We start from the raw sequence: 25,773 nt of genomic DNA, 5'->3' as shown, positions 1-25,773 counted from the left end.
TATTGCATAATAAGAGGCAGCAGCAAAATGAAAAATATTGGCTTCATTAAAAACTAATCATTATAAGAGAATAAAAAGAGGCGGGCTGTTTATGAGAGTCCAAAGTTATTTAGAAACTATTGAAAGCAATGTAATTCAAACACCAAAACTTTCGATTCCCGAGGGCTCAATATGTACATGCTCCGTTGAATTTACATTTCAGCAAACAAAGCAGATATTTTTCATTATGCAAAGTGACGTCAATTCAGTGATTGTGTTATTTGGACATGACAAAAACTTCAGCATCTTCATAATAATGTGCATTAACAGTCTTACGTAGTCTATAGTCCCGTTCAATGAAAATATAATTAAAACAGCAAAATTGTCGTTTCACGGTCACTTTAAACGGGCGAAGCATTTAAAACTGAATGGTAGCCGCTAACAGTGCTGTAGAAGTGAGGGGGGGGGGCTCTTGGGGGAGGAGCCCCGCTTCTACCTTTGAAATGGATAATTCTTGAAGAAAGCCCCCCATCTGATAAATATAGTTCTACAGCACTGGTAGCTAATTATTTTTGTCTTCTACACACTAAACAGCACTCCCAAGAATAACAAGGACGAAATCTTGTTTTTATCAATGTTTTTTTTTACATTTAGTGGGCCAATCATGCATAAGGCATGAAGTTGAGTAGTCATCATTATTAAACCGCCAAAAGAGGTGCATAAAGTTTATTGTATCTACAGTTTTAGTATGACATAAAACTAACTAGTAAAAGTGGGAGACTACGCTTCACATAACCAGCAAATGAAGTAACAATTAAGTAAATGGTTATTTACATGACTATAACATAAAAACACATACATTTAAATAAGAATTTGGAGATATTTTCATCATTAATAATGTCAATTAACATGAACGCGACGGATCACTTTGTATGTCTGACAATGAAGTACATATATAATAAAAAATGTTAATAGTATTTAAGTTAATTTTCTGAAATTGTTTTTAGTTAACAGAATAGTTGTTCTTCTTGAACAACTTCACTACGGCTCGAAATGCGAGGAACAAAAAAAATAAATCGAAATTATACCAGGATTAAATTGCAAAGATAAAGGTAAATAAGTTGTCGACATACATTTTCTAATCTTCGCAGTGATTTCATTAAATTAAAAGCGAACCAAAATCAGAAATTTAATCGCTTGGGACAAATAGCTCCTAAACTTACTTCGTGAATAAAATGAAAAGACTGACACCATAAATCATTAAGAATTTTAGTGCAATTTGTATGTTGTTTGCAAGAATTGCTTTAAAACAAGAAATGAATAAGCTAACTATGAACAACTCGATCCAGTCCCCGACACTTCATTTAAAACACTACGTAAGTCTCCTGGAATCGACTTTCAATTTTTAACAGTGCAAAAAGTTCGTTTGATGTGCTTTGAAAAACTTGACGAGCTTTTCGTTTACGACAACAAAAAGTATTTAATTTTTGTTTTGGGAGAAACTTTTAACATTTCTTAAACTCTTATTTATAGGAAGAATTTAGACGCTTAGTAAACTTTTAGTTTAGATATGAAGACGTTTAGTAAACGTTTAATTTACATACAAAGACATTAGACGTTTGGTAACCTTTTAGTTTATACAAACAAACACTTTGATCTTTGGATATACACTGATATCATAATATACTGGAGCGATAAACCAGAAGAAAATCACTCAGGTTGTATAACTGCTTTTATCATGATACCAACAAATGAAAGTTTTCAATCAACTACTGAAATGAAGAAGTACCAGTTTTGATCTCTGTTTGGACAAGTATTTGGCAAGAAGGTGGGTTGACAACTTACAAAATTTTTAAAAGGATAAATCAGTGGAACGAATGCAGGAACGGTGATCTTTTGCATAATCGAATAATTCTATCAGAACACAAAGCCTTTCGGGTGAATCATACTGTTCATAATATTTTTACTTCTTTATGCCAGCATCACAATAAAGCTATCCCACCAAACTTCATACTACGTTTTCTGCATACAATACTCAATATCAGGAGAACTGGAATTCTCGCAATCACTTTCAGTGTCTGATACCACATATCCTCGACATTTTTTTCCATTTTTCGAACTTTCGTTCCACATACCAGAGTCATCCATTGACTCACCGTTCTTACGAGGCGATCGATCATTTGACTGGAGGATAAACTGTAGTTTGTCACAGATCTTTTTGAACTTTTTTGAAGATCCTAACAGTACATAATGCGAAGGCCGTACATGAGATTTTTAGATTAAAAGTTTCCAAACTCAACTTCATCGAGCAATATGTTCTGGAAGTGAACGAGGGACAGCTTAACAAGCGGTGGGTGGGGAGGGATGAGAGAAATAAGTGTAAACCTAAAATGAATGGGTTTTCTGATTGGGTCAATTAGACAATATCAATGAGCACTATTTAAATGCTCTATAAATTTTTCATTTCTATAACGTGTTGTTCTTTCAAACCTATAATAATCCCTGATCATATATATGTAGACGGAGTACTTTGGGATTTGGTGGAAAAGCATCGTTTATGGAACAAAGTAGGTCTTAAGATGTATGAAGAGTGGGGGAAAACAGCAAACATTGAAAACTTACTACATTCTCTTACAAAATAGAACAAAAAGGAGACTACAGATAATTTCCAAAAAGTAGTCCATTTCGCGTGTTCAATCCACCCTCTCTCCCCTCCCCCTCCCCCTTCCCATGCAATTACAGCCCAGCCAGTCACAGCTATATTCACCTGATATGAATTTGATAATAACTGAAAAAGCAAGCTCATCATCACTGCAGCCTTCAAACTCTTTTAACTCTTCTATTGTCACTTCCATTCTTACATATTTACGAAATATTGGATTACCTAAATAATAAAAACATTAGAAATTTTTTACAAGCCCGTGAAGACTTTTCACGTATTATTTGTGCACCATTTAAGAAATAAAAGATGTTCACTTTGTTGGCCCAGGTTTATGAAAACCGAGGAAAATTTGAGAGAACTCCAGAGCAGATCAGTGCAAGCTCGAGACCGAAGGTGGAGCGTTGACCTGCTCGAGAGTTCTCATGCACTAAAGTACAGTTTTGTGAAACTGAAATATTTTATTTGTAACCTAAAGTAACATACCTTTATGTTTACGGTATTCAGCAGTGAAATTTGTTGATGAGGTGACGTTGTGCGTAATATGTGGTATCTATATATCAAATCAAATGCATTTGTAAACACAAATTGTAATATGTGGTAACTACATCAAATCAAATGTACTTATAAAGCACAAATTGTAATATGTGGTATTTACATCAAGTCAAATGTACTTATAAAGCACAAATTGTAATATGTGGTATCTACATCAAATCAAATGTACTTGTAAAGCACAAATTGTAATATGTGGTATTTACATCAAGTCAAATGTACTTATAAAGCACAAATTGTAACATGTGGTAACTACATCAAGTCAAATGTACTTGTAAAGCACAAATTGTAATATGTGGTATCTACATCAAGTCAAATGTACTTGTAAAGCATAAATTGTAACATGTGGTATCTACATCAAGTTAAATGTACTTATAAAGCACAAATTGTAACATGTGGTATCTACATCAAGTCAAATGTACTTATAAAGCAAAAATTGTAACATGTGGTAACTACATCAAATCAAATGTACTTGTAAAGCACAAATTGTAATATGTGGTATCTACAACAAGTCAAATGTACTTGCAAAGCACTAATTGTAACATGTGGTATCTACATCTAGTCAAATGTACTTGTAAAGCACAAATTGTAACATGTGGTATCTACATCAAGTCAAATGTACTTGTAAAGCATAAATTGTAACATGTGGTAACTACATCAAGTCAAATGTACTTGTAAAGCACAAATTGTAATATGTGGTATCTACATCTAGTCAAATGTACTTGTAAAGCACAAATTGTAATATGTGGTATCTACATCTAGTCAAATGTACTTGCAAAGCACTAATTGTAACATGTGGTATCTACATCTAGTCAAATGTACTTGTAAAGCACAAATTGTAACATGTGGTATCTACATCAAGTCAAATGTACTTGTAAAGCATAAATTGTAACATGTGGTATCTACATCAAGTCAAATGTACTTGCAAAGCACTAATTGTAATATGTGGTATCTACATCTAGTCAAATGTACTTGTAAAGCACAAATTGTAACATGTGGTATCTACATCAAGTCAAATGTACTTTTAAAGCAAGAATTGTAATATGTGGAATGTATATCAAATCAAATGTGTTTGTAAAGCAAAAAGTGTAATCGTCACGATGGAAACTTTACATCTCTTTACTCACAGTCAAAAAAGCGTGACTGATATCGGCTTTGATTGTTAACATCGGCTTTTCTTTGATCACAACAATAATAGACTGAAAGTAATGGAAAATCATGGAAAGATTTATGCATAAGCTTTCTGAAATTATTCTATCGACTTTTCAGAATATTGCAATACAATGAAGCACAAGATAATCTGCGATAGAAAATACCTCATATTTACTTGGTGAATGTGAATGTCCAGGAATTGGGAGATGAGCAAACCATGATTTCTTAACTGAACTAAACGATTAAATTATCATAATTATAGAGATCAACTAATGTGTGGGTACTAAAAGGTTACTAAACCATGATTTTTTAACGTGGCTATGTTCATGGTAGTAAAGAACCATTAACTCATTACAGTATAAATACGTTGGTATTTGCGACAACAAAAAATTACCTATCATTTGATCGACAAACTGTATACGTAACATGATAGGTAGCAAATATTCTAGTGCCTCCAACACACAAATGTAAAACTCACTCATTTTCTCTATGGAGAAGTTAACATTTCCCGATAGAACACAGAACACTTAAAAATCAACTTGCATAAAGCGCATTGACATCACATTACCTTGGAGAAACTTCCAATGATAAGTTTGAGGAAAATTCTTTCTCTGATAGCGCTATATAAACAGATTGTACAAAGATTGCATTAAGTCTTATATACATATATGCTTCAGTAACTAATGGTAACATCCTTGTAGCGATAGCCTCGACATGAAAGACGCGGTTGCATACTGATATAGTGGGATGTTTCAAATTAACATTAATTACATAAACTCAACATCACTTGTATTTCAAATCAACATTGCTCTATACAATTGATTAAATTTCCCATAAAACCCATGCGGTAATGATAGCATGGAATTGCCATCACAACTTATAACTTATTGTGCACTATTTTCCATTATAAAATAAACACAATGAAACGCGTGCGTTGATTGGTCTAGAGGTGTGCTTGCATTAACCTGTGCAAAACACATCTGAGCTCACCCAATCAAATCAATCATAACAATCAATCAGCAAAAGAGAATTTGCAAATCGATCATGAATACATTTTAGAGGGAATATTAAAACGTTTACTTTAAATTTGTCTGTTTTGCATTATTGTTATTTTATAAAGGAAATAAAAGATGCTTTTCGTGATTGCACTGGCTTATGAAAACCTCGGAGACGTTTGCCAGAACTCGCGACCAGGTGGAACACTCGACCTTCAGTCTTGGGCTTGCACTGATCTGCTCTCGATTTCTCCCAAAGGTCTCCTCGATTTGCATAAGCCCGTGCAAACATAGTAAACATCATTTATTTCTTAAATGATTCATTGTCCTAGATCGTGTTGTTTCTACAATTTAAATAACGACCGTTGATCTGCAGTACATACTGTACTGTGCTTCTAGTTAATGGAAGAAGAGAGTTTGAAAATAGAGTTGAAACAAGTACTAAGAAGTCAGTTAAAACGCAAATATAGGACTAAAAACTTGCACGTGAAACTTATATCAACTCGGATATCTTGCAAGGAGCTGGAATCTCCCACCGAAACTAAACATTCTAGTGCCTAACACGATAGGATAATTGCAGGGAAATAGGACAAGGTTTATGATACGCGTCTTACAAAAATCTTATGTGATAATATCACAATTTAAAACTGTATGAATACATGATGTCGTTTTTGTTGTGTTCACACTATGGTTTCCATTTTTCATCTTTAAGTCTTTGAAAAGAGTTTACTGTTATAGATTTCGTTGCTGTACTTTATACTAAGTTTAATTACAAAATAGTAAACGAGTTCCTCTTATACACGCCTTTCTGCAATATCTATAACCATATCAAAATTCATAAAAAGTCAATAAAAATCCCTGTTCAAAATGGCTTTCATTCAAAATTCAAAGCTTTCTCTTTAAAAATTCGGAAGAGTCGCAAAGAAATCGTCAACATATTGACTTGCATAATGTGACAGAGCTACAGTAATCTTTGAAGAATCGAGGCTATCGCCAAAAACTAATGACAAAGACTTATCAGAACCCCTACCCACGGGAATGGTGATCACTAGAACAGAGTGACCTATAATGAACGACTGAAGTGAAATTTCGTCACTTATCACAGTTTTGCAAAAATTTATAACAAAGAAAAATGAAATGAATTTAAGGTGGTGATTAGGTAAAACAAAAACAATGACCCCAAGCACAACATGAATAGGCAATCGCAAGTTAAGTTGGTTTTAGCAATTCAAGATCATCACACTAAATTTTCTAATATAGCATCGTTAAAAACACCTCGCGTGTGATGCAATAAAACATTATGCAACATACAGCTTACATGGTTCGATAGGATAACTTGCTTGCTCATCATGTCCATTGGATTTTTTCGTCCAAGGCATTCTCGACCACCAAGGACTTCCAGGGGGGGTTCTACTTCTCAGGGGTGTATTTGATTTGCGAGTCGAGGCGATGCTGTTATAAAACAACAGATAAAATATTGGCGATAAATTTTTTTCCAATTAATGTATCAATAAGTTTTCCTATTTTTTACATAAGGTGAAACTTTAAACTGACATACTATGCGTGTCAGAATTATGAAATCCTCCTATAGCTAAAGATAGTAGGACCATTGTACTAAGATACATGGAACGCTACCTGTAATAGAAAAGTCTAATAAAGTCTTGAAGCCAAATTTACACCCAGACACGCGAGATTACACCAGGACACGCGTGCAGTCAATCAATTTTCAAAATCTCAAAACACTACACACGCATGTCTGGGTGTAATATGGGGTGTCTGGGTGTAAGATTTGGCTTCAATTATTTGCTTCAGGTAGCGTTCCATGTATTTTAGTTCAACGAGTTAAACTGATCAATTACGTAATAATTTATTTCATCCTGCTTTTCTCATCAATTACGTAATAATTTATTTCATCCTGCCTTTCTGATTAATTACGTAATAATTTATTTCATCCTGCTTTTTTACTTCAAAGAAAAATTCTTTGATGATTGAAGTATTTTCAAATTCAAAAGCACGGAATAAATGATAAGCTTTCACACCATACCTTAAAACCAAACTATTATTTAGCGAAAACATAGCGTGATGACAACTATGATATATCTAAGAACACATTGAAAAAAAGTAGACGTCACCTTTCTAAAGAGCGAATATCAGTTTCAGCACGAGGTCGAGCAAGAAATGACTCCTTATCGTTACTATCAAATGAAATGTTTAAAAAATGTTGAAGAACAACTGAATAAGGAATAATTGTTGCATATAAAGTACGAATGGAGTTTTCAGACAACTAAATATAAGACGTAACGACCGCTGTTTTCATTTGGCAAACAAGAAAAAATGAGAAGAAACTTGTAAACTTGAAAAGCCATGTTTTAAACTACATGACTTCTACCAGAATGAAACTTCAGGTAGATCTTGACATGAAATTATTTTCATGAGTACATGCTTATACCTAAAGGAAACTTTCCAATGATAAGTTTCTTTCCTTATTAAGACTACGTTTACACGACACGTTTGCAAAACGTTTAAAAATGAAAACGGCATAAAAAACGAACGCGTTTACACGATACCGTTACGTTTGCAAAACGTTTAAAAATGAAAACGGCATAAAAAACGAACGCGTTTGCACGATACCGTTACGTTTGCAAAACGTTAAAAATGAAAACGGCATAAAAAACGAACGCGTTTACACGATACCGTTAGGTTTACAAAACGTTTAAAAATGAAAACGGCATAAAAACGAACGCGTTTAGACGATACCGTTGAGTTTGCAAAACGTTTAAAAATGAAAACGGCATAAAAAACGAACGCGTTTACACGAGTAAGCCACGGCATGCTCTAAAAAACAAAAGGGCGCCCGAGTATTGTAGCAAAATATCGAGAATAGCTTTTTGTTTAGTTTTATGCATTGTAATTGCATGTTGAATAAGTAAAACATTCAAAAACAAGGCTGCAAAAGACATCCAACTTCAAGAAAATTCATTTGCAAATGAAAACGGTATAAATGTTTAAACGATGCAGCTTGCCGTGCTGTTTTCACTCTTTGCCGGTTAGAACAACGTTTTCATATTATACCGTTTTGATCAATGTATGTAACGGTATCATGTAAACGCAAGACCGAAGCGGCATAATTTCATGACGTTTTGGAACAAAAACGGTATCGTGTAAATATGCTTTTATGAATTATGAAATAACTAAAATTTCTGAAAAGAGTTGACTTTTTAGTCGTTTACTCACTTGCTCACGACTTTATCTTCAAATATCTTCTATCTTTTTATCATTACAAAGTTAGTTATTGAGTGACGTTAGCTACTTAAGCGAAAATTTGCTTTTATTTAAGGCAGATTTCCATTCAGGGCGAACTGTCGCGCGATCGATCTTTTGCGATCACTTCTTTGAATTGGGTGCAGCAGTGTGAAACTGTTTCCGTCGAGAGCTTACAATTGAAAAGAAACTGATCGGAAAAAGTCGCTCGCGCGACAATTTGCTCTGTATGGAAATCGGCCTTTAGCTAGATAGAATGCTTTAAATGATGGCTAATTATGCTTTAAACATTCTAATGTTCTATACAGTTTTCTAATGTTCGATACGTACAGTGTTCTAATGTTCCATACAGTGTTCTAATGCTTGATACAGTGTTCTAATGTAATTCGAGTCGTGCATGGTTCTAATTTTCAACTGGCAAAAGTGCTTTTGCTATACACATGATCATAGAACCCAACTGAGCAGGAATCGAAGTATATTTAGTTGCATACATTTAGAATACATTCAATGCACATATTGTACAATTAAAGTACCTTCACTTAAAAAGCATTTAGCACATTTAGTACACTTATGGTATATTTAAAATACATTTAGATTTCATTTTGTTACATTTAGTAGACTAAGGGGCCGATTACATGGAGCATTTTCAGCCCGGGCGGAAATTTAATCCCTGGTAGCTCAAACCGGGCGGAAATTTAATCCCGGGTAGCTCAAACCGGGCTGAAATTGCTCCATGTAATCGGCCCCTTAAAGTGGCTTTACTTACAGTACAATTAAAATTTAGTTAGTAAATTTAAGTTACGGTTCATTTAAAAGATCAATTTCTTCAGATATGTTTTCTGTTTCAATGAGCGATTTACTATTTAAAAGTGCATGTTAAGATTACTATTAATGATGATAAATTGAACTTTCAAATTTATGTAATCTTCGTAGAATTTTCAAAAAATAATTTGCTTTAATGGCGTTTTCAATTAAGGTTGGTTCTCCCCTACACATAGATTAAAAACCATTTTTAATCTTTGTCAAACGCTTTACGACTTGAAATTATTACGAGGCACGTGCCTATGTAATTTTTCGTACCATTGAGATATACAAGTGCCTTTTCAGAATAAAGAGGCAATTCAGGAAAGAACGTTTTATATTTCACCCGATCAAAAATTAATTTCTGCAGCAATGGCCTCGATCCTGTCTTAATGGTGTGGGGGCATATTCATATATTCTTTTATGACAGGCTGATTTCTTTTGAAAGTGAAATTGTTTTGAAACATTTAAAATTGAAACAACCAATTTGCCCTAATTTGAGAATTACAACCAGAATGACGTGTGGTGCTTCGCAAACAGTTGCAATTTTAAACCTTGAAGTTTCGACTCTTTTCAATCCCTAGAAATCATCGGGCTAGCTCACTATCAGGGCCAGCTCGTCTCCATATAATCAGACCCTAACAATTTCAAGTCGTAAAGCGTTTGACAAAGATTAAAAATGGTTTTTAATCTTTGCGTAGTGGAGAAGCAGCCTTAATTGAAAACTCCAATAAAGAAAATCTATTCATTGTTCTTACATAAAGAGATATAGGACGAAAATGACTCTTTACATTCTAACCTCTCGCGCGAACGGTTCAGACGAGGTGAGCCACATGAGTCTACTCGTTTACGAGGTGGATCTGCAAGAGAAGGTATAAAAATGTTAAACAAATTTAGACATGTGTGAAGTACTCTGAACACGTACATTCGCTAGATTAAAGTCAATATGAGAATTCATTTATTTGGAAAAAATCATTTGCATATAAAAACAGTTTGTAAAAGTTCACATGAGCAAGGCAAGGCAGGGATTTAGCGTGGTTTTAAAGGATTTTGACAAGTTGATCAAATAGTTATAATGTGAAAAGTTCGTTTGCGCATTTTCCCTTTGTTGTCACTGAATAAGTATAAATCATTTAGAAACTGAGGATTGAATGAAACGTCTTGTATAGAGCACTGTTAGCGCGCACGCTAATTTTATGAACAAAAGACTCAAGATGGTCTCAAAGCAATAAACAAAGCAAAGATTGAAAACTAACGTGATTGAATTTAGAAATTACCTTCACACAATCGAATTTTCGCAACCTTAAAGATGGTTCTCAAAAGGACCGTACATAGAACATGAACTGGAGTGGAGGCAGGGGTGGGATGGTGGTAGTAATTCATATATTCAAAAGAAATCAGTCGGGCATAACTGAATATATGAATAAACACACACCCCCCCCCCTCATAACGTTCAAGTCACGGCCTTGGTCCTCAATTGTCACATAAACATAAACATTTGTATTATACTTACGTGTATGTCGCAAGTGACGAACAGCAGGGACGGCGCTAGAACGCTAATTGGGTGTATATTCATATATTCAGTTGTGGGCGAGTGATTTCTTTTGAAAGTGATTTGGTTTTCTAAAGAATCAGTAAAGCACAACTAAATACATGAATATACACCCCCAGCCCCCGAAATTAACGTTCTAGCGCCGTCCCTGACGAACAGGCTTAAAGGTGAAACTGGAAATATATTGAATGACGTTGCATTTCTAAGAATCACGTGACTAGCCGTAATGAGACTTCCGGGTAGCTACATACAACTTCATCTATACTCAAGGTAAAGCTGACTTGAAAATTCAGTGTTTTTATCGGTGGTGAAAACATAGAGAAGCAACGCCATATGGCTAACCATGAAGAGACTTACAATGACAAATTAATCTATGTTTCAAATAGAGCTGACTTGAAAATTGAGTTGAATTTATCAGCAATGCATTAGTCGCACAAATAAACGGAAAACATTGAAAAAGTTTATGCAACAAATATAATTCAAATACAGTAGGTAATCACTACGTACTCAAGAAATGATATAGCTGACTGATAGAGCTGACTTTAAAATTGAATTGAATTTATGAGCAATGCATTAGTCGCACAAATAATTGGAAAACATTGAAAAAGTTTATGCAACAAATATAATTCAAATACAGAAGGTAATCACTACGTACTCAAGAAATGATATAGCTGACTGATAGAGCTGACTTTAAAATTGAATTGAATTTATGAGCAATGCATTAGTCGCACAAATAATTGGAAAACATTGAAAAAGTTTATGCAACAAATATAATTCAAATACAGAAGGTAATCACTACGTACTCAAGAAATGATATAGCTGACTGATAGAGCTGACTTGAAAATTGAGTTGAATTTACGAGCAACGCATTACTCGCACAAATAAAGGGAAAACATTGAAAAAGTTCATGCAAAGAATATAATTCAAATGCAGCAGGCAATCACTACGTACTCAAGAAATAATATAGCTGACTGATAGAGCTGACTTGAAAATTGAGTTGAATTTACGAGCAACGCATTACTCGCACAAATAATGGGAAAAAAATTGAAAAAGTTCATGCAACAAATATAATTCAAATGCAGAAGGTAATCACTACGTACTCAAGAAATAATATCTGCACATGAAAGTTCCTACTTTCATTCATTCACTATTTATAATCTTCTTGTACTTACAATTTTGTGAGCCTCAGAAAAATTTAGACCTCTTGTTCTAATGTGTACAGTGAAAATCGTTCCTATGTGCTAAATCTAATTCAGTCTTTTAAACCAAAAGCACTTGAAATTTGGGTTTTCATCACGAAAATCTCAATGTTCACAAAACATGAATCTTGAGAGAACTGAAAGTTTGAAATTCTCTTAAAAACAACCATGCATTTTACTCACCATAAACGTGAATTCGTTCAGCCATCTGTCGTACTGCCTTCGGAACAATATCGGCACTTGACGGTCGACGCTCTTTACGCTCAAGCAGTAAAAAATACATGACTTTCTCCATATTTTCACTAAGAAACAAACAGAATATAATCCATAATTATGTACTATGTATAATATACCATTTAAACAGAGTACGAGCGTTGGAAAAACGATAAACAGTCGACTTCAACCACAGAGCTATACATATAAAATTGCTTGCATTTACACATGCGTTGTACTACCAATAAAAGCTAAGGTCGTTTGTAACTGTACGTATATAACAATACTGCTCACATATACTTTGTACTACCAAAAACGAAGCTATAGGGTAGTTTAAATAGAACTGTAAATAGCAATATTGCTTACATATACCTTCTATAACTAATGGAAGCCCAAGTGGTCTTAGAATTGTAATAACAATACTGCTTACATGCATCTTTTACTACCATGAAAAAAGCTTTAAGGTAGTTTAAATAGAACTGTAAATAGCAATATTGCTTACATCTAACTTCTATAACCAATGGAAGCCCAAGCGGTTTTATAGAACTGTAATAACAATACTGCTTACATGCATCTTTTACTAACATGAAAAAAGCTTTAAGGTAGTTTAAATAGAACTGCACATATCAATATTGTTTACATCTAACTTCTATAACTAATGGAAGCCCAAGTGGTTCTATAGAACTGTAATAACAATACTGTTCAAATGTATCTTTTACTACCATGAAAAAAGCTATAGGGTGATTTTAGAACTGTATAAAACAATATTGCTCATACATATATCTTTACTACAAAGGTATCTAATGCGTATATATATATTTTTCCGACTAAACAATACTGGAAGTAGTTAACAACTGAGCATATCAAACTTTTACTCACTCATCTTTCATTAACTCTTCCTCGAGGGCTTCTTTATCTTTAAAACATCCCAAACTATTCATAGAAGAAAGTACATCGGGGTCAATGTTATCCTTTCCATATATTTTCTCCGTTTTGACCACTTTTTGTACAGGTCGTTGTTCGTGAATGTCTAAACTAAAAAAAAAGACATTTAACGCACCATAATACACGTACCTTTCTAAGACAACTCGTGAAATACAAAATAGAAGAAATTTATGTTCAACAAATGAAACTACGTGCACACAATCATCATGAAATGAAATATTAAATACAGCAACTTTAAGATCAATAAATATAACTGGGTAAAAGAGTTTTCGTACAGATTTAAAGTGAAAAAATGTAAACATCATTAAACTGTTCGAGTAAAATAAGATCTCCAGTGCAACATTATAGTCATAATTTCAATTCAAGACCAATATAGAGCTTTCCCTATCATCAAAAAAGGCTAGTCCCACCGAGATTCGAGATCGAGATTTGGATTTTTTATACAATAATATCAAAACTAATTAAGAATTTAGCTTTTTGATTATAATCCTAGAACTTGAATTTATAATCTGAGAAGGAAACATTAACATACTTGAATCATAAAATAATAACATACGTACAAAAGAATCCGATAAAAATATTCAGGGGCGATTACCTTGCACTGAAAAAAGACGAATCAATAGCGTATCGCTCTAACACAAAAATTACTCTAAATAAACTTTAGCATGATTTTATTCTGTTATCTGGATGTGTTAGGAATTGGAATCCGAGATTAGTTCAACTGGATTAGATTCACATTCTGCAAATTTGAGATTTAAACAGCCGAATACGAAAATTTAGACAATGCATCAACACCATAGATCTTACCCTGTAATTCAAACAAGTCCTACCATACATCTAATGATTTCATACCAACAATTAAGGTCCGTAGTACGTATAAAATTTGAACTAGAAAGTCAGCATTGCTTTGTGCATCAACAAACACAAGAAAAAGAAAACATTTACTGGTGTGTACCTTTTCAGGAAACTATGGTTCAGAATCTGCTTTATCTATATCAAGATAAAAAGACTCATTACATTTTTCGATTATTTCGCAATTCAAAACAAGTGGTTCGCCCAAAATGCAATGACGCAAGCATATAAGAAAAACTATACAAATATCAAAAATTTTTGATGTTTATTCGCGATTTTTAGTCGCCGTTTATTGCGATTATTACCACGTTCTCATATGGGATTATCGCGATTAAAGTTAATCACCGTCGCGTTTGTCACGTTAAGCCAAAAGTGGAAACCAGGCTTAACCACGTTCTCATATGGGATTATCGCGATTAAAGTTAATCACCGTCGCGTTTGTCACGTTAAACCAAAAGTGGAAACCAGGCTTAACCACGTTCTCATATGGGATTATCGCGATTAAAGTTAATCACCGTCGCGTTTGTCACGTTAAACCAAAAGTGGAAACCAGGCTTAACCACGTTCTCATATGGGATTATCGCGATTAAAGTTAATCGCTGTCGCGTTTGTCACGTTAAACCAAAAGTGAACCAGGCTTTAGTGCATACAAAAACATCGTATAAAAAGAGATTTGGGTCATTCGGTCACAGGAAGCTGCATGGAATTGATCAGCTAAACTACATTGCAAACTAACCGTAAATCTTTTCTCCGGATCAACTTTGATCATTTCTTTTATTAGATCCTGGCAATCGTTCGGCACATTATTTGGAACGCTAAATGCCCCCGTCTTCACCTTGACAAAAACAAAATCATTTATCATAAAACCGTTAGTGAATAAAAGACGGTATGCATCTATTAAGGTAAAGCACAATCTGCTTTAGGTCTTAGACATAGAGTTACGTCAAAATACAACAGTCCAAATGTAGTAATAATCATTAATCATAAAACCATTAGTGGATAAAAGACGGTATACATACACATATATAATGGTAAAGCACAATCTGCTTTAGGTCGTAGACATTGAGTTACGTCAAAATACAACAGTCCAAGTGTAGTAATTGTAAAATGAAAAATGTAAGGTTTCTTTCATTATTTTGATGTTAAATGCCCACTGTTTTTTTATTGCAGTATACGTAAGAATTAGCTATAAAACTTCATATTTTTTCACTAAACAAAATTACTCTTTCTGTTACACATGATTTTGTTTTGTATGGCAACAAATACTCATCAAAATGTATTTTTTAAAACAGCGACCATTTGTTTGATGCAGCGTTCTAATGGTCGATACAGTATTCTAATGTTCGATATCGCGTTCTATAATATTCCATGTTGCGTTCTAATGTTCCATGTTGCGTTCTAATGTTCCATGTAGCGTTCTAATGTTCCATGCAGCGTTCTAATGTTCAATACAGTGTTCTAATGTCCTATACAGTATTCTAATGTTCGATATCGCGTTCTATAATGTTCCATGTTGTGTTATAATGTTCCATGCAGCGTTATAATGTTCGATACAGTGTTCTAATGTTCGATACATTGTTCTAATGTTCTATACAGTTTTCTAATGTTCGATACAGTATACTATTGTTCGATATCGCGTTCTATAATGTTCCATGTTGCGTTATAATGTTCCATTCCATGCATCGTTATAATGTTCCATGTAGCGTTCTAATGTTCGATAAAGTGTTCTAATGTTCTATACAGTATTCTAATGTTCGATATCGCGTTCTATAATGTTCCATGTTGCGTTATGTTCCATGCATCGTTATAATGTTACATGTAGCGTTCTAATGTTCTATACAGTATTCTAATGTTCGATATCGCGTTCTATAATGTTCCATGTTGCGTTATAATGTTCCATGTAGCGTTCTAATGTTCCATGCAACGTTCTAATGTTCGATACAGTGTTCTAATGTTCGATACAGTGTTCTAATGTTCTATACAGTTTTCTAATGTTCGACACGTACAGTGTTCTAATGTTCCATACAGTGTTCCAATGCTTGATATGTATAGTGTTCTAATTTAATTCGAGTCGTGCATGGTTCTAATTTTTCAACAGGTAAAAGTATTTTTGCTATACACATGATCATAGAACGCAGTTGACATCAATAAATAGCTATAGAAAACAACAAACCTTCTCCAAAAGTTGTCGTAAGTTGTCGTCATCAAATGGTAGGACTCCCTGAAGCAAAGTTAAGAAAAGCAATCAGACAGATTTCGGACAAATTTGTTAATTTCTCATTAGATAAATAAAAAATTTGTTAACTTGATAACCAATTAACCAAGTCTGCATTATAAACGCGTTTAATTGATGCTATTTCTATTAAAATGAAAAAGTAATTGAAAACAGTTGAAAGTGATGTAGAAATGAGGCCACTAACAAAAATAGGGTTACACAAGTACGAACAATAAGTAATCTATAATAGCTACATAAGTTTATTATTAAAGATGGCAATGATGATCAGGTTTCTCATACGTAAACCTCTGGGCTAGCATGTACCTACACCACTGACTATATATCTTCATGTATGTCATACATTCAACTCGAGTGAGTTTTAATCATCTACTTACAACAACCAATGCATAAAGTATAACACCACAGCTCCAAATGTCCGCCTTCCGTCCATCGTACTTTATACCCTATATACAATTGAAACAATATTTCATTTTAAAATGAAATTCGCGTTTTTCTTCGAATATTATGTTACATGTTTGTGGATGTAGATCATCCAGGTTAGTAGTGTCCTGAGAAGGACTGTTTTGTTGGTGTTGACGGACGTTTCGACAACCTTAGCGGTAGTCATCTAACTTTGACTCTGAAGATGACTACCGCTAAGGTTGTCGAAACGTCAGTCAACATCAACAACAACAGACCTTCTCAGGACTCTACTAAACTGAGCGATCTACATCCACAAACATGTAACGATACTCACGGGTTCAAACCGTTTACTTAATATTATCTTAGTAATATTTCAGCCAATGAATCGCCGTTTCATTACAGTAATAATTACAATACATACTGATACAAAAATACACCCGACGCAAGTACACTAAACAAAAGTAACACCATAGTCTCAAAAGTCCCCCCCCCCGTGCCCATGAAAGCAATCTCCCCTTGAAAGAAGCTGCCTATTTTAACATTTACTAAAGAATCGAAAGTGACCGCTCCCTCAAAAGTAACCGCTCCCTCAAAAGTAACCGCTCCTCAAAAGTAACCGCCCTCAAAAGTAACCGCCCTCAAAGTAACCGCTCACTCAAAAGTAACCGCTCCCTCAAAATTAACCGCTCCCTCAAAAGTAACCGCTCCCTCAAAAGCAGCCGCTCCCTCAAAAGTAACTGCTCCCTCAAAAGTTACCGCTCCCTTAAAAGTAGCCCCTCAAAAGTAACCGCTCCCTCAAAAGTAACCACCCTCTCTAAAGTAACCGCTCTCTAACGGCTCTTCTAAGAGCTTCAAAATATTATACTTCATTATACAAAGTAAAACGTTCAGGTAGCTACATTTGTGTAAATTATCACATCTTACACAACCTTACACAAAATTGAAAAATTTACTTTAGAAAGCGTGGATTAAGAGCTGACCATTGTATTTAATCAATACTGAAAACAACAACTCGCAAATAAGCATCTTCCCCCCTGAAAGTAGCCAGACCTTGAGGCCATTACGTAATTTTGAAAGTAGCCCGGGTACTTTCAAGACTCTACGTGATACTTTCAACAAAACAAACGCTGTCCTAAAGTCATTTTAAAACAGACACATGCGATACGAGTTAAGAAATTACCTTAACAACTTCTGGACAGGCATAATGTGGCGATCTATAAAATATATATATTATTTTCATGGGTGAAAATATGATGACATTTTTTGTCTCAACATGAAGAAGAATTTGATGATTATGAATGTTTCAATATGACGACATTTTTTGTCTCAACATGAAGAAGAATTTGATGATTATGAATGTTTCAATATGACGACATTTTTTGTCTCCACATGAAGAAGAATTTGATGATTATGAATGTTTCAATATGACGACATTTTTTATCTCAACATGAAGAATTTGATGATTATGAATGTTTCAATATGATGACATTTTTTGTCTCAACATGAACAAGAATTTGATGATTATGAATGTTTCAATATGACGACATTTTTTATCTCAACATGAAGAAGAATTTGATGATTATGAATGTTTCAATATGATGACATTTTTTGTCTCAACATGAACAAGAATTTGATGATTATGAATGTTTCAATATGATGACATTTTTTGTCTCCACATGAAGAAGAATTTGACGATTATGAATGTTTCAATTTCGTCATTTTTCATCATTTTTCGTACGATAAAGGCCATTGATAATTTCAAAAACTTTTGCTGCTGGTTTTATGAAATGAAATTTGCTGACTAGCACATTATCTTACCCACAGCTCGTCTCTAACATGGAATTATCATCAACCTGTAGAAATATTAACTTCGATTACTCATTACTTCATGTAAAAACGTTCACATAGCTACACATCCACATGAAAGCCTTACGTATTTCGTAGTTTTAAAGTAAGTTTCACAATCTTTACCAACCTGTAAAGAAGCCATTCCAAAGTCGGCAACTTTTATGTTGTTTTTCTCGTCAAGCAACAAATTTTCGGGTTTCAGGTCACGATGACTAAAAGATGTGCAAAAAGGCTGTCAGGATGTAAGTGGAAGCACGCTATGTAGTTTCAATAAGATATGTCAAATAAATGATGTGCAAAAAGGCTGTCAGGATGTAAGTGGAAGCACGCTATGTAGTTTCAATAAGATATGTCAAATAAAAGATGTGCAAAAAGGCCGTCAGGATGTAAGTGGAAGCACGCTATGTAGTTTCAATAAGATAAGTCAAATAAATGATGTGCAAAAAGGCTGTCAGGATGTAAGTGGAAGCACGCTATGTAGTTTCAATAAGATGTGTCAAATAAAAGATGTGCAAAAAGGCTGTCAGGATGTAAGTGGAAGCACGCTATGTAGTTATATAGTGCTATAAGCTTAAGATACGTCATTCTCGTATCAATTGTAGTTCAATTTTTTAAATTCTGAGAAGGAAGGAAAGTTGCAAAACCGTCTAATGTTGCAAATTTAAACCTACCAAACACAATGCTTATGACAGAAGTCCACGGCTGAGATGATTTGGCTGAAAAACCTCTTTGCCTGTCGAAAAACAAGTTGTGTTTAGACATTAACATACGTATTTCACGTCAATGAATAAGAAATAAGAATTTTTGTAATTTTACTCCAGTACAAAACTTCATCAGATCGATATAAATTCCCAATTTATAAAATTGTTTTTATGTTGTCACAGCCTACTTATGAGGCCACATAAATGCATTTTTTCACCACGTACGTAGACTTGGTCTGACGAGCCAAGACTGTCCTACCTGCTCTACACAGTTGCAAAATTCAGAAAAAGGTAGAGTGTTCAGGGTATATTGTCACTCTAGTTCCAGAACACTAATACGTCTAGCGGAGCAAAATTTTTTCACCCAGGAGGCAATATTAAAAATATGCGCGTGAGGCTGCAACGCACTGATCTTAACACGACAAGCAATAAATCCAGTGGGCTAAAGAGGTCAGTTGCATTTTGTAAGGTGAAAGTTTCGATTTATGAGGGTAGTTTTGAACGAATGTATTTTCGTGTAAAAAAGACATTACGGAGAGTGACGTAGCCAGCCCGCAAGTTTGTTCATGCTATAAAAATATTTTGGTGTTCACTCACAGTAAAAACAATAGATTTCTAAAGAGATGAATAAAGATAATGATGAAAATTTACATAGCACGAACAAATTTGCATGCTTGCTATGCCCTGATTACGGAAAACACCAAATAACTTTCTTGAAACAGTGAGTAAAAATCATCAAAACTACTATCAATTCAATCCTCATGTATGTACCCTCAAAATCAATGTGATGAGGTAATATAAAAAGCAATGGATCATCAAAACTACTATCAATTCAATCCTCATGTACGTACCCTCAAAATCAATGTGATAAGGTAATATAAAAAGCAATGGATCATCAAAACTACTATCAATTCAATCCTCATGTACGTACCCTCAAAATCAATGTGATGAGGTAATGTAAAAAGCAATGGACCATCAAAACTACTATCAATTCAATCCTCATGTACGTACCCTCAAAATCAATGTGATGAGGTAATATAAAAAGCAATGGATCATCAAAACTACCATCGATTCAATCCTCATGTACGTACCCTCAAAATCAATGTGATGGGGTAATATAAAAAGCAATGGATCATCAAAACTACTATCAATTCAATCCTCATGTACGTACCCTCAAAATCAATGTGATGAGGTAACATATAAAGTAATGGATCATCAAAACTACTATCAATTCAATCCTCATGTACGTACCCTCAAAATCAATGTGATGAGGTGATACATAAAGCAATGGATCATCAAAACTACTATCGATTCAATCCCCAAATATCCTAACAACTAATTTTGATACGAATTCGATTCGCAAGTGTAGAACTCTTACACTTCAGTTTCAGAGTTCTGATTATATGGAAACAAGCTAACCTTCAAAGCTACGTAGCTTAGGGTCACCGACAATGGTGAAGTGATAACATTATATAACGTTATACCTACGAGCACATCACTGCTATAGCATTGTTTTAAGCACTAACACATAGATTTTAAAAGGATCGAAGAATCATTTCTACTAAAGTCGTTGGGTATAATTATTTTCTACCCTTCTTCCTTCAAAACATTCAACCTTTACAATTACTGCAGTTCTTAACCTTTCGAAATAATACGTTGTCCTATCAAACAAGTATGTCCTTCTTCCTTTTTAGTATGTCAATCACTTTATAGTTGGGATGCTGGCTTTTTTTATTCAAACTACATGGTATACTCTTCAGCTTTCAAGTAAGGGGGTGTTTACATGAATCCGGGATAACTTTCGATCCGGAATGAACTCATTCCACTTTAAAAGAAATCCTACTGCATGTTTACATGACCCGGAAGGAGTCACAACTCGATCCGGATCGAGTTCATTCCTATTTTCATTCCGGATCGAAATTTGGTTTTAACCTCATGTAAACGTGAATTGAGTTTCATTCTGGAATGAGATTAATGACGAAGCACGCATGCGCCGTGCGTAGTGTCTTTTGGGAAATTGAAGCTCGTAAGCAAATAAAGCGGCTAAATGGGCCAAAATGAGTGCGAAGAAAAACAATTAGTTTCATGCAAGTGTTAAGCTGTATTAACGCAGGAGCAACAGAAAAAAAGGGTTGCTATAATGTTTATGTTCGCCATCTTCATATTTCAAAATTCCCGCGAAATGTCAATCCTTGTGTTGATTTCCCATGTAAACACGGATTGACATCACGTTTCAATCGGGATTGAAAGTCATTCCGGATTCATGTAAACACCCCCTAAAAGTATACGTTCATAAATCGAGATTAAAATTTGCTCGTTCTAACTCATTTTTGCATAAAAACACGTTGAAAAATAGGAAAAACAAATCAGAATTGAAGAACTCACCTCGTTGATGGTAAGTCTTCCTCTCTTTACAAGATAGTCAAAAAGCTCGCCGCCACCGACGTATTCCAGAATAAGAAACCTATAATTATGAGAAAGACATTGCTGAAAATTTTTCCAAAAGTTTTTTCATTATGACGGTTGATATGGTCTAAACTTTGGTGATTCGCGAAATTTATATTTCATTTAAATACGTTTCTTTAATTGATCTGGCTCTTTGACTCGGGTGTTCGTCTTAATATCTGCATGCTTAATTGATCCGGGTATTTAATTAATAAGACCTCCACGACTCGGGTCTTCGTCAAAATACGGGCATGTTTTATTGATCTGGCTCGTTGATTGATAAGAGCTTCGCGACTCGGATATTGGTCTAAACGTCTGCGTGCTTTCTAGCAATTTGTGCTACTGCATATATGCATGGTTATTGAGAAATAGTATTTCTATTAGAATAACAGCTAGCAATTTAGGAAAAAGAAATGCAAACACGGCTCTAAACCAATCACCTTGCGTGCTTTCTAGCAATTTGTGCAACTGCATATATGCATGGTTATTGAGAAATAGTATTTCTATTAGAATAACAGCTAGCAATTTAGGAAAAAGAAATGTAAACACGGCTCTAAACCAATCACCGCACGCGTTTCATTGTTTTTCTTTCATAAATAAGTATGACAGAAAGACGACGGATTCACATTTCCTTTCTACAAGGGAAGGGGAATGGCAGGGAAGATAATGGTCATGTAAGACACCGATGGATGGGGTGAGGGATGATATTAGGATATCAAAGATCGGTCAAATCCGAGGGGAAACGTGCTGTGAATAAAGGAGAAGCAGAAAGAAGTGATTCGTACATAATCAATGACTTCTACATACAAGGAAACATGAATCTATTTCTTATTTCATTTTCAAGCATGCACAATTGATGTTTTTGTGTGAATAGTTATCATTGCGTATCATTTACTTACAAATGCGTGTTGTTTTCATACACATCATAAAGTCGCAGAACATGTGGATGCTCAATCAGCTTCATAATAGCAATTTCTCTTTCCACCTAGAAAACAGGATAACTTATATTTGTCAAAAAATTGATCAACTCAGTGGCGGACTTAGAGTACGTCAAAATAAATTACTGCAACACATTTTGGCATGTATTTACAATTCTAAACACCTTCGAGGCAAATTCATTGGCAAAACTATACTCTTTAGAAATTGAAAACCAATAGTTTTTTTCTGAAAGTAATTTGAATTTAAAATTGAGGAGCTATAATTTATTTTGAGGTACCTTGGATCCGCTAGTGGATCAACTTTCATGTAAGTAAACATAAAAAATGTGTATGTAGGCGGTCCCAAAAATGCCTGCATGTTTTAGGCAGTCTCGAAAATGCCTGCATGTTTTAGGCAGTCTCGAAAATGCCTGCATGTTTTAGGCGGTCCCAGAAATGCCTGCATGTTTTAGGCGGTCCCAAAAATGCCTGCATGTTTTAGTGATGCTACATACGTAAACTTCTGATCATTACCTCAAACATTTCCTCTTAAATCTATTGTTTTTGCAGTGAATGAACACAAGAATATGAGCATACGTATAGCAAGACTAAGCATGCTGTCTATGCTTCTGTATGTGGTAAGTAAAACTAAAAGAATTTTAAAGAACAATTAATCTAAAAAATTAAAGGTTCTTGATTCATTTTTGCAAGACAGACTACAGACCCAACAACTAACATGTTTGCTTGCCAACATGCTTCAACACCAAATTTAAATTTGTTTTGTTGACAATGACAAAGTATCCTAAACACATAGCAGAATGCAGATGAACTAGATAATTGATTTAACAGGGTCTGAAATTTGAACTTTTGAGTATCCATATGGAGACCTGGATTTTAGAATTTGATATATACTCTTGACAATCTATAACTATTTGGCTTTTGCCAAATCACAGTAGCATGTTTATTGTTGCCAATCTGATCTGAATCACAAAGTGATTTTTCCTTGCTAAAAAATTCCTTTCACTGAATTTGAGAATGTTGTTTCAATATGTAAAAACTACTTATTAAAAATGGTTAATACTCATATTGAATCACAAGCGGACATAAAAATAACATTTTACATGTGCTAGACATGTGTTACTTTACTATTAACAAAAATAAGAGATTACTCAAATCATAAATTACGGCCCTAGTTTCAAAAAATCTCATATTTCATTGAGAAACAAGTAAAATAAACTTAGTTTCCAAAACCAAGTTTCACTATCTAATGGATACTAAGTTAACAAAATTTTGGACACTGTACATTGTTTCAATTTTCAATTCCCAACATGCTTAGAAAATATTCACTCCTCAAGAAAAGATTATGTTGCACACAATCCCACATAAATAGTTGCATTATTTATATTGCTCGTTGAAATAAATTATGAAGGCTAATATGAATATTTGTTAGGTTCACATTATCATATAAAACACTACGAAACATCGACATATGGTCAAAATGTATTGATGATGCATCCAATTCAATTGATTACTTTCTTCTCAAATCAATCATACATACAAACAACAGAAAAGGCTAGAGAATGACTACATGTATATAAAGGGATACGCAGAAGCTCCACAAAGCTCACACACTAACATTAAAAATGAATGATGTAGCATTTTTTAGTAAGCCTTAAACACATCACAAAATTGTTAAAGTAAGCATCAGATTTGTATCAGATGCTATCAAAAATGGCCAATAATTAATTTCAGCCTGAATGTAATTGCCAAATTAAAAGATAGATTTCATAAAGCTATACTATACCATAAAAGTTCCTCGAGGAATGACAAATGTAAACTTAAAATATAAAATTATCATGCAAAAGCGTCGCAGTTCTTGAATGGCAACGTTCAATTTTTTTTATAAAACAAAAACACGAGAAATAAGAGACAGATGACAAATGAGATAATTGTTTCCAAACAATTTTTAAAAAGAAAGATCCGACTTTTACTTATCTTAATGGAAAAATTATCTTTTGCGAGGTTACCACATGCAATGATCATGAAGAAATGATAAATTACGAAGTTCTCATCAAATATATTATTCACGAAGTTTCGTTTTGATGGTAAATAGCAATTATTAGATTGCATGTAAAGAAAATCAACTTCAAGAAAATATACATACAAAGCTAGTAGAAAATACACATGACTTGTTCACACAAAATACAGTTTTATAATGAATTAAAAACGAGCATCTAAATGCGTATATCTATGCAGTATCTCTAAACAAACGACGACAAATTGATCATGTAGTAAATAAATCATCTACTTCCTTTATGGTTTCGCTTCAATAACCCGACAAAAATCATCGCATGTTTCTGTCACACAAAGCACACGATAAAAGTATATCAAAGAAAACCTAACGTTGAGAGGAGCAGCAGTTTAAACAGCTCAAACTTTTCTTATTCATTTTGACAGATGAGCAGCTGCAAATAACTTAGTGTTGACGACATATTGAATGAATGACGGAACGTCGACAATACGCAAAAATAAAATATTAACACTCTCAGGCAAAAGAAATTGAAGTTTACTCTTGATAAAATTAAATTCACACGCTCACCTTTTCCAAAATTTGCGGATTCAACTTCGTGCGGTCGATAATTTTCACAGCAACTTTTTCTTTGGTAGTGCAATGAACACCCAAGCGAACTACTCCTGAAAAGCACGAAACCCATTTAATAAGATGGAGTCTATCCATAACAATATCAGACTATCAGTTGGGAAAAACGAAACTAAATAAGGGCATTTGATTTACAATTTCAAAAACAAAACAATAAAAGAATGTCCATTAAATAAAACTCCGTTCTGTCTACTTTTCAGTACCTGTCTGCCCTTTGCCTAAAGTTTGATTGAGAATATAAGGCCCGATAGTTCGTTGCCTTTGTCTTTCCATTCTCACAAAAAATCCAAGTTTACTTATAAACCTTTCATCGTCATGAGTAAGTAGAAAATTTCACAGATTGTAGAGAAAGATGAAATATACTCATCAATATCCAGTAAACAGAGAGCAATCTCAATAACATTG

The 25,773-nt window shown here is 34.1% G+C and overlaps 1 protein-coding gene across 2 annotated transcripts; it reads right to left on the bottom strand.

Moving 5' to 3' along the window:
* Positions 1 to 585: 585 nt before the first annotated feature.
* Positions 586 to 25,773, bottom strand: LOC124454322 (serine/threonine-protein kinase BRSK2-like). 2 transcript variants are annotated; one of them, XM_047005140.1, is made up of 23 exons: positions 25,572 to 25,773; positions 25,309 to 25,403; positions 22,692 to 22,777; positions 21,733 to 21,811; positions 19,318 to 19,379; positions 18,774 to 18,858; positions 18,617 to 18,651; positions 17,979 to 18,012; positions 16,771 to 16,839; positions 16,334 to 16,381; positions 14,897 to 14,995; positions 14,264 to 14,298; positions 13,243 to 13,398; positions 12,334 to 12,452; positions 10,199 to 10,259; positions 7,470 to 7,532; positions 6,656 to 6,789; positions 4,911 to 4,962; positions 4,507 to 4,576; positions 4,318 to 4,389; positions 3,125 to 3,191; positions 2,747 to 2,863; positions 586 to 2,216 (listed from the first exon to the last, which is right to left on the bottom strand). In XM_047005140.1, the coding sequence occupies exons 1-23, from the start codon at positions 25,639 to 25,641 to the stop codon at positions 1,993 to 1,995; spliced, it is 1,932 nt and encodes a 643-aa protein (XP_046861096.1). In that variant the 5' UTR covers positions 25,642 to 25,773; the 3' UTR covers positions 586 to 1,992. The 2 variants fall into 2 exon arrangements, with proteins under 2 accessions (XP_046861096.1, XP_046861097.1); XM_047005141.1 differs by lacking the exons at positions 586 to 2,216; positions 2,747 to 2,863; positions 3,125 to 3,191 and adding an exon at positions 3,837 to 4,142.

The sequence above is a fragment of the Xenia sp. Carnegie-2017 genome, unplaced genomic scaffold, assembly GCF_021976095.1.
Source record: "Xenia sp. Carnegie-2017 unplaced genomic scaffold, XeniaSp_v1 HiC_scaffold_3, whole genome shotgun sequence".
NCBI lineage: Eukaryota > Metazoa > Cnidaria > Anthozoa > Malacalcyonacea > Xeniidae > Xenia > Xenia sp. Carnegie-2017.
The sequence above is the reverse complement of the archived record's forward strand: the minus strand, read 5'-3'. Positions and strand labels throughout refer to the sequence as shown.